This window comes from Myiozetetes cayanensis, unplaced genomic scaffold (assembly GCF_022539395.1).
Source record: "Myiozetetes cayanensis isolate MyiCay16 unplaced genomic scaffold, myiCay2020 scf4, whole genome shotgun sequence".
NCBI classification, from domain to species: domain Eukaryota; kingdom Metazoa; phylum Chordata; class Aves; order Passeriformes; family Tyrannidae; genus Myiozetetes; species Myiozetetes cayanensis.
Genome location: NW_026087631.1, coordinates 62,830,831 through 62,849,386, shown reverse-complemented (window position 1 = coordinate 62,849,386; position 18,556 = coordinate 62,830,831). Strand labels below are relative to the sequence as shown.

Here is an 18,556-nt window from a genome sequence, read left to right as displayed (position 1 = left end):
GGCTTTACAGCATTTCTGGCACAGACCTTTCCTTGCTTCTAGTACATGTTTAACCCACTCTGGGCAACACACCAAGCTCCCTGTCACTGCCGCACTTCGACACATTCCTGCTCACTCATTTCTCCTATCTTCAATTTTCAGCACTTCAAGCTAAGCACCGGATTCCACCTCTCTACATTGCTCTGAGACATGCATCCCCATTTAAGCTGCCTTCTAGAGGCCGGTTACTATGACACAAGGCCCAGAAACTGCATGAAGAAGGAGAGGTTATTCACGGTGTCAGTATCCTTTCCTGAGCATTCAAATGTGCCTGCACATCTCTGTACTTCTTGCACAAATCTGCAGGATTATCCACATCACTGTATTTAGGTATACACATTAAGAAGCGCTGATTCTTCCTGGAGTCAACAAAGGGAAAGACACCTCAGTAGACCGATTTGAAGCAGCCGTGTTAGGATTTTAAGTACTGCCCTGCTTCAGCATGCTGGATCACACACTGAAGAGACTTTCTTTTCTGCCAGTAGGGTATGGCAAGGGGAAGGGTAAAACAGAAGAGATGCCTCATAAAGGAGTGTCAATGTGTCCTTACCCCAATGTCATTGGTTTGCAAAAGCTACAGCAATCTAAAAAAAACAAGAACTAGACTCTGCCAAGCCTGGAATTCCTTAAAAAACGACTGGAAGTCATGCATCTGGAAGCACTTTAGGTTCCCAGGTATTAATAGGTACACAAAGAAGATCATAAGCTAGAGCAAAGCAAAATATTATATTCTTCCTGAATTTGAAAAGTATGCTTTTCTTTTTCAAACACTCATTTCCACACCACATAGTTTGTACAGTCTGTGGGGATTCATATATTGCTGTAGCAGCATAAATCAGCCCTGAGCAGAAAGTAAGGAGGTATCAGATACTTCAATTCACACTAGAATCCTTTTTGTAAAGAAACATGCAAATAAACATTTTTATAAGAATTTAGTTTTCTTGGGTTTTCTATTTCATCTTCCTGTACTTTGGAGAATTCTGACACATGAAAGGGAAAGGAAGAAAGAAAGAAAAGAGGCTTTTAGTATCTTATTATTCATTCATAAAAATGTTACTTAAACTTCACATTTAAGAGAGAGAGACAGGTTTGATTATAAAGGGTCAACAGATTTAATGAACAGGCACAGCAATAAAACAGGTTGTCAGGACAAGGGTCACCGCAGTTTTAGTTCCCAGTCTGCACGAAACGACTCACACCTCTGCACATGCTGGCAGGAAGGACATATTCTATGTGGTAGCTTTGAACGCTTTGCACAGGAGTAGGTTCGCTCCCCTCATCACTGTTGCTAGGGAGGCCCCCTGAAGCCTGGTTTGGTGATGAAATGCTTTGCCTGGCTCACCAGTGCAGATACAATGTCCCCCATCTTCTTCTCTGAATCTGTGCAGGAAGCTGTGGCAGCAGGTCAGACACAGCTGATCTAAGGGCATTTTTGTCACTGGTACCCAGAATAAATGGTACAGAAGCGAAACTACTTTCTCACCTGATGCTGCTTTCTGGATCTCCAGGGTTACGGATGTGGGAAGACACTGCATAAGCAAGCAGATTTCCTCGTACGTCATCTTACTGACGGGGATACTGTTGATGGTGGTAATCTCATCTCCTACAGCCATCTTGCCCATTGATCCCTGATGCAATGAGAGATTCAAGGAAATTGTAAATACACACCAGAAGCCCTGCCACAGGGGTAAAGATTTCAGGGAAGCAATTAACAGCCTGTGAGTAACATCCCCTATTTCACATCACTGCAGAGCACAGGTACCACTGCTGTCAGTTTGCCAACACAAATAAAGAGCAGACTGTACTTCTGCCAGAAGGAGAATTAAAGATCAATCTAAAACAGGAAGGTCAAAACAGCTGCTGGTTTCTCTGAGAGACCAGTATCAGGATGGAGGACACAGGCCTCTTCAGTTATGTTAATTGGGATGAATAAGCCCTGGCTTCTTCAGGACTGGAACACTGTGCATCATTTTTGAATGCCATGTATGAACTATATTCTTGGTGGAACTCTCCTAAACAACTAAACTAGACAGGGACTGAAATCTTGAGGAAAAAGTCTGAGTATGTTTCTAAACACTGTACAGTAAGTTAGAGAAAAAGGAAGGAACAAAACCCAAATCCCCAGATCTCACAGCCCCATTCTAACTATGCTATATCCCCTCTTACTCTAGTGGCCACTAACAAGATTAAAAATGGTACATCCATGTTTGTACACCAGACTTTTCTCCTTCTTCTTTCTCCGCTTCTACACCTAGGTCAGCAATTCCACATCCAGCATGAAGAAAGTACCTCCACGGGCATGTGTGAGATGCAGAAGAGCAATGTGTTACTAGTACTACTGTGGCTCTTGGTGAACTTGGCCAGCACCTAAGGTCTCTTAGTTCCAGACCTGTGTAATACACGATAACGTGCATATAAGATAACAGAGCATAATAAACACTTTTATCACCAGGATATACTTATTTTATCTTTGCCCCTGGTGAAACAAATACAAGAACTGCATTTCCTCAAAACTGCAACTGCAAGTGAGGATGAGTCCATCACGTTGGATCTGCATCCCGCCTCTCTTAGTTTTGATAATCCTGGATGCACTTCTGAATCAGAAACATTTCATTTAGCACCAGCTTCGGAACAATATGGGGTGAGACACTTTGCCCAGCAAAGACAAAAACTTCAGTTGTACTTAGTCTCAACAGATCACTTGCTTAATAATAATAATCACCATCATCATCATCATCCCTTCAATGGGGAAGCAAATCGCAACAAGGCAACTGAAATTTAAAAATTACCATTTCTGCTGCTCCACCTGGCCGCATCCCTGTGACAACAACCTTTAAAGGTACAGCTTGGATTTCCAAATCCAGGCCGAATGACTCATGCTCATTGCGAACCAGAGTGACAACTTCAACCTGGCCCTGCCCAGCCCCATCAGGTGCTTCACACTTCTTGCTGTGAGGGAGCATCCTCGCAACAGGTTTGTTGTATGTGCTATGCTCCTCTGTCCTGTGTCTCTGAAGGCTTCGGCATTCTGTGCTCATCATGCTTTTCACTCTTGTGACTGCTCTGTGCTCAAGTTTTGGTGACCTCTTGGATTCAAGTTGTGCTTCCCGGAGCTCCCTCAAACTCAGGCTGCCAAGACGAACTTCAGGCACACTTGAGTAATCGAATGCTATGATGGGGAAGAAAGGAGATTCAATCTGCTCCAGTGTGCTGTCTGCAGACTCTACGGAGTTGCTGAAGGCAGGAGAAGATGTCTCCATGCCACTGTATCTAGATGACTCACTGTCCTGGCTCTCCTCATCGATTTCCACAGATGAGGTTGTAATGACAATGCCAGCATCCTCCTGGCTCTTGGCCCTCTGGCTTCTGTGCAAGTGGGAACTTTCGTCGTCATCGCTGCCATCCCCATCATAGAAAACAACCCTCCTCTGTCGGTGAAAGGGGCTGCGGGCAGATTTGGGGCTGTCACTGAGGATGCCAGGTCGGACAGACTCCACAGGCTTGTTGTGATGGCCAGTCAGTCTTCCAGTAGCTGTAGGAGTCAGGCCATTTGCTTTTGCCACTCCCCCATCTCTAGCAGCTAGGGAAAAGAGAAGTTATATTTTAATTGTACTTACGGATGATTCTTAATACCATGCCTCTGACCTCAGCAGAATACATGCGGCTCTGTTTTCAGAGGAAGCTTAACTTCTCTTCACAAAGCAAAAAGCATGTTTTGCATGTCCTGCTAAGTACAGGAGGGCTGTAGATAGCACTACCATTTACAGGTAACTCCTGAAATCAGTTCATGGCACATTTGGTTCTATTTTCAGTTTATTTCTAAATTATGTCTGTGCTCAAACAAGAAAGGGATACAAATTCAAATGCGTATTTTAATTTAAACAACAGATTTGCTTTTATATTTTGCTTAAATCTAAGCTCAGGACTGCCTGCATTAAACTTACAGAGAGTGAAAATTGCTCTTCTGAACAAAGGCTGAAGCATACAACAATCAGTCTCAAACTAGGTTCTAACAAACCCAAGAACCCTTTCCACATACTTTGTAGAAAGAACTGCACCTTATTTTGTAGAAAGTTATTTTGTTTTGCTTTGTTTGCTGACTACTAAGGAATGTAAAAATGCTTTTAAACATTAAATAGGTTACAGAGAAAAATAAACTCTAGACAAAGAAATTACCTGAGAACCATATTAAAGGGAGAACAAATGCAATATCCTTTGAAGTTTAGATCAGGTGCATGTCAATAAGGACACATAAGAATCTTTAAGTCAGTTACTAAGGGGAGAAAGACACACATGCAAAATATGTGATGTCAAACTGCACATTTGTTTTTACACTGCTATGTGATATTTCAAAATTGTGTTTTTGAGAGTGCTATGAACACTTTAATTTAAACGTAATAAACAGATGATCATCAGCCACTTGAAAAATACCAGATCTGCAGTGCTGTCAATCTAGTTTCAGCCAAACCAATAAAATAAAGTCATTTTCACATAATTAGAGCAGCAATTTGAACAAAATGTCATGGAAACGCACACCTATGTGTATTGTTGTAAAGCCCTTCAATTTCCCAGAATTTCCTATGATCAGCCACTGGTTTGCACTACACTGCCCAGCAGTTCATACCAGCACAGGGATCACCACTGCTCTCCTGTAAAGCACCCAGTGCTCAGTGACTCTCCCCTCATTAGCCAAATGATCAGATGTTTCCAGCACTTACTTAGGTTGCCGTCATCCGACAAACTGTTTCTGTTCTTGTGACGGAGCTGCTCTTCATCGCAGGGGCCAGTTACTGCATCAGGAAACGGGAGATGGCTTGTGCTGTCGTGTGAGAAGTACTGGGAGAGCTCTGCCTCAGAGCTGACAGATCCCTGCTGGAAAGAAGGGAGCCTGGTGACCAGCCATCATCGATGCCTAAAGCCCCTGCCTGCATGTGAGCACCACAAACTCCACTCTCATTGCTGTGCCAGTAAGGGCAGTTGAAAGCCAATTTTTAAAATAGAGGACTTGTCAGTGTACTGAGAGCCAAACTGTCAAAGTTGGATGGTGGAAATGCTGCACATCATTTTTAGACAGTATAATAAGTAGAAGGGGATTCCAAATCCCACCACTTTGCAGGTGTGGTTCAACGCAGAAACAAGGGATGAAACCATTCACTTCTGTAGTTCCCCTTAAGCACCTTCTACACTGAGAGAAGCGAAGGGTTTGTACCTCTGGAAACAGTGTCTGTGGCTTCCTTGGCTTTCTCAGGAAAAACAGACTTTTCCACTGCAATGGCTAAGTGCTCAACCTTTTGCCCACAGGCTCAGGTCTCGCCTGCTAACTTCACCTCTGTTTCCCACAGAGCAGGGGTGCCTTTGGGGTGGCAGGAGGTGGGAGCCCACAGCCTCATCTGCCATGCTCTGCACATCACCCCCAAAGGCTACAGTCATACAGACAGACCGGAGCTTGCTGCTGTCCCAGTTTGAATGTGTCATGCAAGAAACACTCTTATGTGACAAGGAAGGAGCATATAGGTTTGGGTTTGAACTCCCTGATCAAGTAAGAGCTTCAGTAAAAGCTGAATTTGAGGCAGACATTGTTTTTATTGCACTTAATCATTTTACCCGGCTTGCTGGCTCCAGGAAGCGTTTCATAGTCCAGCTGAGGGGAGATGATGTCTCTCCTTGCTTGGCCTTTACACTAGGAGACGGACTCTTTTGTACAGCTCCTGTTAAACATAGATGAGTTAGATGCCAAAAATTAAAGTTGTGGTCCATATACTCAAAAAAGCTTCTCATTCACCTTCTGAGCTGGTAGCTGTGTTTAATCCCACTTACTTATTATGTGAATTGCTTTCCTAATGTGAGATTTATTAAAGCTTTCACATGGTCTCGCTCAGATCAGATGGGAGTGTTATCACAGAGACATGTTATACCAGCCAGGCCCAGCACAGTGCTATGAAAAGAGAGGTGAGTGGGAGATGGTCTTCCTCACCTGTTGGAGCATCTGCTGACTAGGGGTAACCTCAAAAGGCAAATTAGCAGCCACTGCCAAGGTCAACTTCAAAATAGGTCTTAGCTGACACACATATAAAGGGGATAATTACTAATCTAACATTTCTGTCTGAACATCACCTTACTGGCCACTCTGCCACTGCCAAGAGTTTGCTTTGATCTGTCAGATTTTAGCAAGCACTAAGTCGAGAGTTCAAACACATCACAGAGATGCCAGAGCACACATATGGACATGACTTTAAATATTAAAATGGAATTAAAACATATAGTCCAGTATGCAACACCTGGACTTTTTCAAATGGTCACAATACTTTGGTGGGCAAGTGTACACAGATGGAGTAGATTCCTCCTGTCCTTTCCCTACTGCGATGTTGTGCTTCCCATTCACTTTGAAAAAGGACAGAACAACCACTTCTTGGCAACCCTACTTTCAGATCCTGGCAGCCTAGTGAAACAAAGGCAGTAACATGAGCCACAGAGTTGATCCACCTGAACTGGACGTTTGCGCTAAAATTTCTGCAATGGACAGAGTGATGACACACTCCCTACACTGTTCTGCTGCTTTGAGGGCTCTCAGAATATTGACGCTGGGGGAACTTCAGAGCAGGTCCTTAAACATTCACGCATCTGGAAAAGGACACACTCTAGAAGAGAACAAGTTGTTACCTGTGACATGAGAGGAGCTGGCATCCTTGCTCTCTCGGTGGGTAGTACGTGCAATTGCTTCATCCATCTCCTGCTCCGAAACCTGAAGTTAAGCGGAAGATAGAGTTCAAACTGGGTATGTGAAATGATGAAAGTCTTACCACTTAGTACATGACTCATTTGATATATGCCACCGCTTTTAAAGATGCAATAAGGAAGCCCAAGTTGAGAGCTCCTAAGTCCTCATCCCCTGACTCAGACTCCCCTCCAAGCCACTTTCCTCCAGAAACCAGGAGGCAGAAGCCTGCCAGCTACATGAAGACTGCATCCAAGTGCCACACTATACAAACAAATAAAACAGTACCAGACTTAAAGAAATCAAATGAAGTCATTACAGCACAATTTTAACTCAATTAAGTGCTCTACATTGATTTATTAAGAAAATATTACTTTAAAATAGACAAAGACTGCCTTTGCACAAGCATACATCAGAAACTTAAACTATTCTACATTTAACTTACAGGAAGAATACCAGACTTCCCATAATACTAGCTGTCTTTTTAATTTTCATTTCTCCTTGCTTTTAAAAAAAACCCTAAGTCAGTAATTGGTAAATAATGTTTCTCTGGTTTAAGAATAAATACTGGTTTACCATATTTGCTAATCTAGACCTTAATTACTGGCATACACTTAATTCTTATTACCGGAAAACATATAATTTTATAACAGGAACAACTACTCTGCAGGAATATATATTTAAGAACATAAAGCAAATTAATTCTGTCAAAAATAATTTCTATGCACATTGTTTTACATGAATTAAAATTCAGCATAAATAGAGACTAGAAACTTGAATCTTCCTGAACCATGAAGATTTGAAAGATTCTGAAGCAAACTCAGCAGTTTAAATATAGTGTAAATGCCATATTCACTCAGAATAACAAGAAGAAAGAAAATTTTGTGGTATTTCTCTTGGAAGTACATGAAAACACTGCAGTGAACATATTCAGCAACAAAATGTACTGTGGGCCTTTTGTGTTATAAAATAAGACATTAAGTATAAAAATGTCCGAAACAACATGAACATTTGTAAAAACACATCTCTGTTTCCAACCCGTAGTATGACCTTATAGCAAACCAAGAGCCCCTGGGCTCCTGGGGCACAGGAAGTTCCTACAGGACATGGACTGAGTCCTGAGACGATGATCCAGGGCCCTGACACAAACCTTTTGGTACAACATGTCCCAGGAGTAAAACCAGGTCCTGGGCACACTGCAATATTTGTTTAAAGTTAACCAAAAATCCATGCTTCTGCAAGCTCTGCCAGTTACGATTTTTCGCATCCTGTATCTCAGGCAGTTCAAACTGGAAAGGAACAAGCTAATTTCTAACTCTAATCTGCAGGCTGGGATATTATTGAGAGTTATTTAAATAAAATAAAATTTAATAAAATACTCAACATATCTATAGACCACCCCGTGCTTTCAGAAAATGGGTGACAGTAACAAAAAAATAAATATGGGTCCCCATATGGACACTACTCCAGAGATCCAGCTATGAGGGATGATGGATTCAATATTGCACGGAGGAAAAAATGCTCTAGGGTCTCTCCAGCTCAACTTTTCCTAGCATTTCTTGGCAAAGGATTTGTTGTCATCTTAAATATCACTTATGGAAAACTGTAATAGGAGCCATTTAATAGTTTCCCTCTGTTACTGAGTAATAGCAAGCAATTACCCTAACTCAGTTCATCCTTTCAGCAGATACCAGATTAGGTCCCTCGTCAGCTTTCAAGACCTCACCACAGCAAGATGAAGGATGGAGGAGAAAGGGCAGGCTGTACTCCATGGAGTTTTTATTTCATGCTACTTAGAGACTCTCCACAAAGTCTATATGCCTGAATAATGCAATGACATTGAACCATCATGTTTGGTTTAGCACAGCACACGGACTCCTAGAAATACTGTTATCTTGGGCTATAAGCCCAATTCTTACCCACTCCATGCTTACCTTTCACTAACAGAAGCACAGCCTCTTTCTTTCAAGCAGCACAAGGCCTTGCAGCAATGATAATAAACTCTGGGCAATAGACCCCTATTTGTTGATTGTTCGTATATATGATTTAGCAGAAAACACACGATTAATTATAAAATAAGAAACTTGAGTTCTCCTAGATATGGCTTTATTAAGGCCTCCATTTGCACTTTATGAGTTCAAAAGTCAGAGCTCTCTGGACCCACTAATGCAAATATTTTTACAGCTTCATTCCTGTTTAAACACTCATTCCTGTTTCATACACTCATGAAATTCTTTGAAATACTGAAATAAAAGAAGCTGTTATTCCCTATAGCTTGGCTAAAAGGCTTTCATCTTCTATCATCAATTTTTAAAAAATGCTTGAAAACACTTATTTTGTAAACACAGTCTTATTTCCAAATTGACCTTGCACGGATTTCACAGTAGCAGTACACTCCAAATTCTCACGTTTTAATTCCTGAAGGAAAGCTTTGATCTTTGGACAGATTTTACTTCATTATAGTTGATCAATTCAATCTGTTGATATTTGTTTCCCTGGCCTAAATGATATTCTACTCTAAGACAAACTAACTGCAAACTACCTTTTAGGAGGAAGAGGTCTTGTGCTGTATTTGCATTGCTACTTGATCCAAGTACTGAGAAAGATGGGAACACTTCACTCAAGCAGTTCCAGGAAAATTGCATTCGATCAGTGGGTGACTAAGTAAAAAGCAGCAGGAACAGTCCAGCATTGCTACAACCTACAAAACTGGGAAGCATCATTAAAATACTGACATCTTGCACAACACACGTCTTAGAGAGAAAAATCCAATTTTTTTCATTTGCTGCTTTCCCAACAGTGGGACTCAAATTACTGCCTCAAATGAAAGCAACCCAGATACATTAACTCCTTTTCTCCTCACCTTTGGGTTAGGATGACGACTAATGATTAGGCTGACCGGACCTGGTCCACATTCACTCAGTATCGCGTAGGCTTCGCTCAACGCCGCGTGACGCAGACTCACAGAATCTGCCTCCAGGATCTGATCCCCCCGACTGCAGAGAGACACAGAGCCAGTTAACCACAACCACTTTTTACACAAAAGCTTCTATTTTCAACCGATGGTCAAGCTTTCTCAAAGATACGAGTGTCTGGAAAAGATGTGACTTGCGAAGAAGCCGGTCTTGCTCTTGCTCCCAGTGATGTGAATGCTTTAAGTCCTTTTGACTTCATGAGGAAGGCTCCCTTCTGCACTTACCATCAGTGCTAAAAAATCTTATTAAATCAACTGAGAAAACTGGCTGCATTTGGACCAGGGTGAAACTTCAGTTCCACTTCTGGATTCAGAGACTTGTTGAACACAGAAGAGGAAATACGAGATTCAGACGGGCTGTTCCTTTGCATCATACTGAATTACTTAACATAAACACTGGTAAGAAATTCATGATTTAGATACGAGTTTCTTAAACTACTCAAGGAAAAAACTGAGCTTGATAAGCCTGTATTTGCTAAAAATTAACATATAGAACCCGCTGAAAAGAAAAAAAAAAGGCACAAAAATCTCCTGAAGGAAAGCACACCATCTGATTTTTTAAGGACAAGTAGTGATAGGACAACGGGGAATGGCTTCAAACTGAAAGTAGTGGGGTTAGATGAGAGATTAGGAAGAAATTCTTTACTGTTAGGGTGGTGAGGCATTGGAACAGGTTGCCCAGAGAAGCTGTGGATGCCCCATCCCTGAAAGTGCTCAAGGTCAGGTTGGATGGAGCTCTGAGCAACCTGGTCTAGCGGAAGATTCCCTGCCCTTGGCAGGGGTTTTGAAACGAGATGATCTTTAAGATCACTTCCAACCCAAACCACTTCATGATTCTATGATTAGTTTTGTGTTCCCAGTTTCTTAACTTTTTCTCATGGCACTCAGACATCTGGAGCTATTCAAAAGAAAATATCATCAACTAGGGATATCATTAAAGCAATCTCCACAATTGCTAAAGTATTTGCTTTGAACAGACGCTCTCAAATAATCTACCACTGGTGATTTATGATGGGCTACGTGTGACAATGAAATTGTGTTTGCACTGTGAATACACACACTAAAGGTAAAATGGCAACTGCACATGGCAGCCCTTGGTAACCTGCACTTCTGGTACAGGTTCAGGAAGGCAAAGGGTGACCTATCAGTTGTGCAATCACATTGCTGCTCTGCCCATCCTTTACACTTACACAGCTATTAGAAAGTACACAAATGGAGTCACTTACATAGCCACATGACTGAGAGGGGGAGCTCAGATACAGAGGAGCTGGATTCAAACCTCTCCTGGCACTGTAAAGCCAGTACTTGATTAACAGAGTTTTCCAAAAATCAAAACCATCCTATAAGTTTTGGCTTATGGAGCCATAAATCGTTGGTGGGACAACAGAAGCAATGTCTCAGAGAAGCAAGCCAGAAATCTGGGAAGCACGCCTGGATATAATCAATCACATAAACCTAATAAACAATACAGCTGTTACATACAGACGTAACCAGCACTGCAATCTTTTCCAAAGTGGCTTACAAGTAAGCAAGTTACCATTAAATACTGTCTCCTACAGACATTTCTATACAGTAGAAACTTTCAAGTATTTTGGCAGCAATGCCACCATAAAATTATCTTCTTCCCTTTCTCCAAGAAACTGAATTGCTCTATCGCAGTTTTCCTGATGAGCAAGGAAACAGAAAACACTCTCTAGCCATGTGAAAGCAAGGCATTTGCTCAGCCTCTCTGTATCAGTGCTCACACCACATGTTCAGTGTGGATCACACAGTCCCAGCGTGTTTTCAGCACAATCCCCCCTCTGGAGCGATGCTCCTGGTACCTGCCAGTATTTATGCAAGAACACAGAAAGGTGGGAGATTTCATCCAGTGGTTTTCAAAAATAAAGCCTTCAGGAGAGGAACAGCAAATGAGGCTCCATCACTTAATCCAATGTAAAGCACAAGGGAACCCTAGGAATAATTGCTTCTCTCTTATGGTGCCTTAAAGACATCCAAACTCCAGGACAGAGTAAATGAGTGGGGCAGGTCAGCCTGCAGCAATCCTACCAGACTGACAGTAAGGGCAGAAAAGTGCTGCTGCAGCCACAGGCACAGGCAGCTGCAAGAACATCTCCCCCAGCTCTTTTTAAGAGAGTTTCAGGTGACTGAGCTTTTAGCAAAGCTCTGCAAATTTCCTCCCAGTCTGGGGTCTCTGGCTGCAACTCTCAGAAAAAGACATGAGGCTGCACTTCTTGCTGCTCCCTTTCTCAAAGGGTGCTATTAGGCTCAGCTTTCTGTATAGAGAATTTAAAAAAAAAAAAAAAAAAAAGCAAACCCAAACCTTAATGATCAAACTGTTTCCAGCACACAGAATAATGTTTCCTGGGTATTTAATATCACTTTGGAATGTCTTTATTCAAATGTTTTCTTTTTGGTGAACTCTTAAGAATAAATTTCTTCTCTGCTACATCAACCAATTGGTGAAAACAAAGTCTCAACTGATTTTATTGTAAAATCACTCTAGCATGTTTCTGTTTTAACTAACCTTAATCTGCCATCCATTTTAGCCACTGATCCTGGGGCCAGGCTGTGAATGTATATTCCGGGAGAACTGTTTTCCAGCGTGAGGCAACAGGCACCAATGCCAAGCCCAACCCCCGGCTCTGTGAAAAAGAAGTACAAAGAAACGTGGCAGATTGCAATCACACAGGACACACAAGTGTTTGTGTTCCCACATCCCATCTGAGATCAGGACTCATGTATTGTTTCAGGGCTGGCCTTAGGTGCAGTCAGTCAGGAAGCCAAGACCAACAAGTGGAAATCAGGATTGAAAATAGCTGATCCTGACTGTTTTCTAAGATCCATCACTCTCAGAAAATACTCTGTGTGCCGTGGGAACCTCCTGGAAATGTCGCACACAGTCTGATCTGGTCCAAGGCACAAAGGAGTAGGGGCAGCAATCCAATAAAGATGTCACTTAAAAATTATTGCAGAAAACACGAGCACAGATGATACTGTATTGCTCTCTTTTGTTACATATCTGCATGGCATTTCTCAGCAAAGAGGCACAAAGGAAAGTGAGACACTATCTCTGGTTCAGTGATCACCTCTGTTCACTTTCATCTTTGCTTTATTTCAGGTAACAACATCCCGAAAGTAGGAATTGCTGGACATCTTGCATTCTCTCTCCAAATTTCGAATCCAGTCCTTAAAATCACCAAATTTTAAGTCTTAAAACCAGGTCTGTCTGTTCCAACACATATAGCATGTGCTTTATGTTTATCATGAGCAATTACTGAAACGAGAGCAACCCTCAATGAGGAGTTCAAACAGGTCATCTGGGAACTTTTCAACACTCTGTTCACCTTTGCCTTCCCTGGAGCTGCCCTTTACCAGAAGGGCGCAGCCCACTTGGGATGATGGCCATCCGAGAGGCTGATTCAAATTTTGTCTGGTATCTCACAGCCTCCCTGTTTCAGCAGCATGGGCACTGACTGCTACCTGTAAGAGCCTGCTGGCTCTGGAGCAGCAAAATGGGGAAAGTGAACTCTTCAGAAGTTTTTGTATTAGAGGATATTCTTCTCCCCCATCCTGCGGTTCAAGATCAGACGAACACAGGCAGGTGCCCTGGATATGAGTCTCTAGCCTACTCCCAAAAACTTCCCTAAGAAGCAGGAATTTGTTCTCTAAGACGATTTCAATGGACCCTGACCTTTATTGAGTGTCACGTCCATGACGATCCTGTCCTTTGGGCCAGGTCCTTTGCGGCTGGAGGAGGAACCATCAGTCTCATCGAGGCCGGGGACTGGGATGCCCCCACTGGCACTGGAGCTGGGGGAGCTGGAGCGGCTCAGCAAGGTGGGAGTCACGCAGGGCGTGAGGCTCGGGCTGCGCAGCCGCGTGCGCACTGTCAGGGTCACCACACCTTTCTTGAGTTGCTGCAGAGACAGCAGAGAACCCCAGTAAAGTGACACGATACACCAACATTTGCCAGTAAACCTGCCTACATTAAGTTGTGGCAGCAAAAGAATATAAAACTGAGGGCATGAGATGGCAATGAACGAAGAGGAGCGTGGATCTCTCCTGAACTACATCCATGTTACCTTAAACCTCTGAATGGCCTCCTGATGGGTCAGTCCTTGTAGAGACTCTCCATTAACTTCTAGGATTTCATCCCCTGGTAATTGGATACAAAAAATGAAGTCATCAATGCAAGACTATAAAGATTTAAACCATCTTTCCTGTACATTAAGTGATCCACTACAACAAGGATTCCAACTAACGGCTCAGTAAAAAGCCTTTTACTGTTCTCAGTTTATTTGCACTTGTACTAATGCCTCTACATCAGTAGTTAATAGTGATGAATTAGCAGAGTAGTGTTCTTCAGCAGAGATCCTTAAACTGGCATTCTCATACTAACAAACAAGCTGAAAACACTATGGATTTTAAGTAAAGTCTGAAAATAGATTATTATGACATGAAGTCCAATGGGACTATAAAACTGACTTTCTTTTGTAAGCAACAATAGAAGAAATGAGAAACTAAGTGAAACACTACAGCACATCACTTCAAAGCCTGGTCAGAGAAAACTAGTGTTGCATCTACACACAGAAAGCAAATGTGTTCTCTTACTAAATGCCTGCAAACTGAGAAGCATGTAGTGCACCCACTGTGGTAGCAAACGTCCTTCTCACCCCAAGGAACATGTCCTGTCAGACCTCTACCAGCTTCCAGGCTCTGGGTCTTACTACTTAAAACCACCTGTGCTGATCTACCTTCATTTTATTAAACGAAGGGTCAGCATGATCCAGACCCACTTTCTGCAATTTTACTTGCCTCTGTGCAAAATTAGATGGGGCAGTATCATCAGATAAGTCTACCTTCCCTAGCCTCAGCAAAAAAAAAAGAGAAGAGAGTATGTAAGCTATGAATAGCCTGCAAAGGCTTGCTGGGTTTATGGGACAGCTGCTACTTATTGCCTTCCCATGGCAAGTGCACAACCTATGATGCAGCAGGGTGAGCTTCCCTCTGGCAGCAAGTGTGAGAGTTGGCACCAAAAGCAGCCTCAAATACAACAAGTGTGATAAGATGTAAAGAGAGGAACAATGATATGAGGAGAGAAGTAACACAGGAGCAGCTGGAGAGAAGCAAAGTAATACAACCCCTGCAGGAGAGCTGTAAATCACCCTTCTGAACTCATGGCCGCTTTCTATTTTCAACAGTGTGTAAGAGTCTGTCTGCCACAGTACTCAGACCAGTGTACAACACACACAGAGCAGGTTACACATCCAGCTCAGAGATCAAGACTAGAAAAGCACTAATAAAATCAGGATATATCTGCTTCTCTAACCTGCTGAGTGATCTTACTACCAATCCTATGCTTCCATTTCTCTTTCTCTGGTTAGGACTCTTACTTGTTGATTCTTGTCAAAATCATACCAAGAGGCCCAGAGAGCACAAGGGCCCAAAAGAGCCTCTCCCAAACACGTGTCTCAATATAACCTCTTCTCAGACAAGCATCTTTAAGCCAGATGTTGGGTAGCTATCTATATATGTTTCCCTGTCAATCACCCTTTCCAACGGAAAAATTGCAGCTTATGGTTTGGGCAAATAAAGTTCATGAAAGAGGAAGGGAAAAAAACCAACCACCACTATGCTGCAGTTTCCCCTTCTCAATATGCAATATAATCATGTTAATTGCTATGAATGATCTTCCACAGGATGAATGAGCACGGTGTGTGTGTAACATCCTTCACAGCCTCTTGCTGATGGTCAGGTGCTTAAATAAAGCCATACTTAAATTTTCCTGCTGGATGGAAATAATATCCCACTGTGGTCCTTGCTGTGCAGGTGGATTCTCTCTGCCATACCTTCTTTAAGCCTTCCATCAGCTGCCGCTGCTCCATTTGGGAATATAGTCTTCACAAAAATTCCCATGCGTCCGCGAGCAGAATCCTGACCTCCCACAATGCTGAATCCAAGACCCTACAGAAAAGGCAGGAGAAGACACACAGCTGGCGTATTACTCCATTATCACCTGTGTAGGAAAGACTGCTGGTAACACACGAGACAAAAGAAAGATGAAAACCCAAAATCTTCTGATGAATTGCGCTGCCACCTGACTCTCTCCTTGCATTTCCTAACTTCTTTCACTCTAATATCAACACACTTACCAGCCCAAAACGTAGCACCAGGTACCTCAAGCCTGCATTTCACCCTAAGCTGAAATTGCACAAACTGTACTCTGAGATTACTCTGAGTTTTTTAAAAACACTAGGTCGATGGTTTTATGTAATTCCATTCTCATTTTATAAACAGTAAAACATTGCTTTTAAACTGACAGACAGTAGATTTGCACCCCTGAGATCTATATCCAGGATTAACTGTAGGTTTCTCTTATGTCACAGATCCTACATTTCCTCAGGAAGAAGGAAAGTTTAAGAACATGACATAAGGTCAGTGCTGCAATGTCAGGAATGTAGCTGAAAGGGGAATGGCAAGCGGGGGCTGCCATTCACATGTACATTTGTAATTATTCTGGAGACATGTATCATGTTGTATTTAAATAAATCTAGATCAATAGATTCCCCAGGGCTCCATCCGTTAAATCTTACCCCTGCACTGCCCCTGTTGGTGTGGGACCATCTTCAAAGCTGATCAGGGAATGGATGAGCAGAGCAGAATGAACCTCTTCCCCTTCGGCTGAATTATTTCCCAGACAAATCACTTCCTTGATTTACTCCCCCTGCCCGTATTTCCCCTCTTGTCCCTGCTGCACATGCATTTTACAGAATAAAGAGAAAAGTCACTGACCGGGTGGACAAGGGAAGTGGAAAACTGTTGTGCTTTAGTAATCTGAAGCCACAGGACATTATTAGTGCCTTGGGCAGTGCTCTCCAGCTGAGGGATGCTGCCAGGGTAAGCACTGTGTCGACAACCCAATACAACAACCAGCTCTTTTGTTTTATTCCATGAATATAAAGCAGAGCACAACAGTTTGTAAGTTAGTAATTTGATAAGACGTTACTTATTTCTAGAAAGGAAGCATCTTAGCTGTGCAGCAAAAATAACTGACTGTTCCCTGTGCAATTATCAACTGCAAACCTACAGAAAGCAGGAGGCTTCTGTCACTCCCCTACCTGGACAGAGCAGTTTTCCTCACAGCTCTGTGGGATGGGTTGGGAAAAATATGTCTGCAAAGTACAGTGGCTCCTGTATTAGCCCATCATCCCAGAGAAGTGCTGCCACTGCACAGCAGAGAACCACCCCTTGCAGATCTACCTACAGATGAAAAACTGGAGGCAAACATTTGGCTCCCAGTCACCACACCGCAACTCTGTGGAAAAACTTTTGAAGTCCCATATCTGCACAGAGATAACAAATCAAATGCTACTGCACAAACTGTACACAGGGCAATCCCTAACAGAGGTGATCACCCAAAAGGTGGGTGGGAGGCACCCACAATGGCAGCTGCTTTACATGGTTCATGACCACCAGAGTCTGCAAGCTTTCAACTGCTTCCCAAAACCTTGGAGCTAACTGCAGAAAGATAGGAGAGGGTGACTCATCCCATAGGAAGTAATAATCTAATTTTATGAGAAAAACAGGGTCAAAAAATAGGTATATGAAAAATGAAGAAATATTTGCTTGGAAATGTTATAAAATAGTTCAAGTTCCTAAACCAAGGGAAGTTAAAACAACTGTGAGTCAGTCCACCCAGAGAAATCACTATTTCTAACTCTTTGCTAAACATAGAGCACAACAAGGAAAAGCAAAACGATTTGGTTTGCATTTGTGCTTGGAAGTCAAAACAAGTCTTCTTAGTCCAAAACATATCCATCTGATGACTTTAAAGAGTATTTAATGAAAAGACATGCATATTTTTAGCATATTTATATGACAGCTCCAATACTAGTGTAGATTGGATTAGGGAAAACAATATACACCTAGGTTAATGCTTGTCTATTTTTTCTTAGCATTCAGCCAGCTGGTATCTACACATTATGGGGGGGAAAAAAGAGGACTTTTAGACCCAGGGAATTCAGTGCTCTCAGATAAGCAATAAACCAGGAACCTGCCTTTGAGTTTAATGTTTAATTTGCAGTAATTTTTATTTTTAATATATCCAGATTCCACAGAAAGAAAATACGCTTCTCCATAAATATGCATGTCAACAGGTACTCTTCTGTAGCTGCACCAACTCTGCACAAACATATGTATTTAAAGATCCATTATTAATTCAGTATCTCAGTAATGACGAGATGAACCATATCAGAATGAAAGTCACCCTGTGTCAAGTGCGTGACATGAACATCACCTCCCCTGTATTTTGCAGGTGTAACTTTGGCATTTATGCTTGAACACAGGATTTATTAGCATTACTATTATTACTGGCTACCTTGAGAGCAGCTGGAAGTCCTGGGTATGGGAGACATCTCTCAAATGCCAGCTCTTGCTACACGTGACAAACCAGCCACATGCAGAAATCCTCACCTTGCCTTGCCCTTTCATCAGGACGATGTTGGAAATGATGGACGGCTGGGTCAGTCTCCATGGAGACTCCACTTGGGCAGCACTGAAGGAACGGGTAGATTTCTTCACGATATGGTAGTCCTAGCAAACATCAGCAAACAAGGGAAGTTGCTCTGATTGCTTGGCACAGATACTGGGGACGTCATACCGGGAAAATTGCATGTGTCAGGGAAGAGAGACGGAGTATCTTACAGACATATCCAGAAAAAAAAGTTCAAGGGATGAAACTCCTGCTCACTACAGTCAAAGTAAATCTTGCCACAGTAATTTTCCCACATTTCGCACAGTAGAATAATTTTGTAATGTATCAGTCA

The 18,556-nt window shown here is 42.4% G+C and overlaps 1 protein-coding gene across 5 annotated transcripts in view; it reads right to left on the bottom strand.

The window, feature by feature from the left end:
* The window catches only part of PDZD2 (PDZ domain containing 2), a 202,573-nt gene that overhangs the window by 18,070 nt on the left and 165,947 nt on the right, over window positions 1-18,556 (bottom strand). For 4 of the 5 annotated variants that reach the window (XM_050329167.1, XM_050329166.1, XM_050329169.1 and 1 more), the window contains 11 exons: window positions 18,204-18,323; window positions 15,581-15,695; window positions 13,814-13,887; window positions 13,423-13,648; window positions 12,256-12,373; window positions 9,618-9,750; window positions 6,700-6,781; window positions 5,644-5,747; window positions 4,758-4,911; window positions 2,829-3,619; window positions 1,523-1,667 (listed from right to left, as the gene is read on the bottom strand). In XM_050329167.1, coding sequence (XP_050185124.1) covers window positions 1,523-1,667; window positions 2,829-3,619; window positions 4,758-4,911; window positions 5,644-5,747; window positions 6,700-6,781; window positions 9,618-9,750; window positions 12,256-12,373; window positions 13,423-13,648; window positions 13,814-13,887; window positions 15,581-15,695; window positions 18,204-18,323 — 2,062 coding nt within the window. The remainder of the gene's footprint in view (window positions 1-1,522; window positions 1,668-2,828; window positions 3,620-4,757; window positions 4,912-5,643; window positions 5,748-6,699; window positions 6,782-9,617; window positions 9,751-12,255; window positions 12,374-13,422; window positions 13,649-13,813; window positions 13,888-15,580; window positions 15,696-18,203; window positions 18,324-18,556) is intronic. The other variant, XM_050329168.1, reaches the window with a different exon arrangement.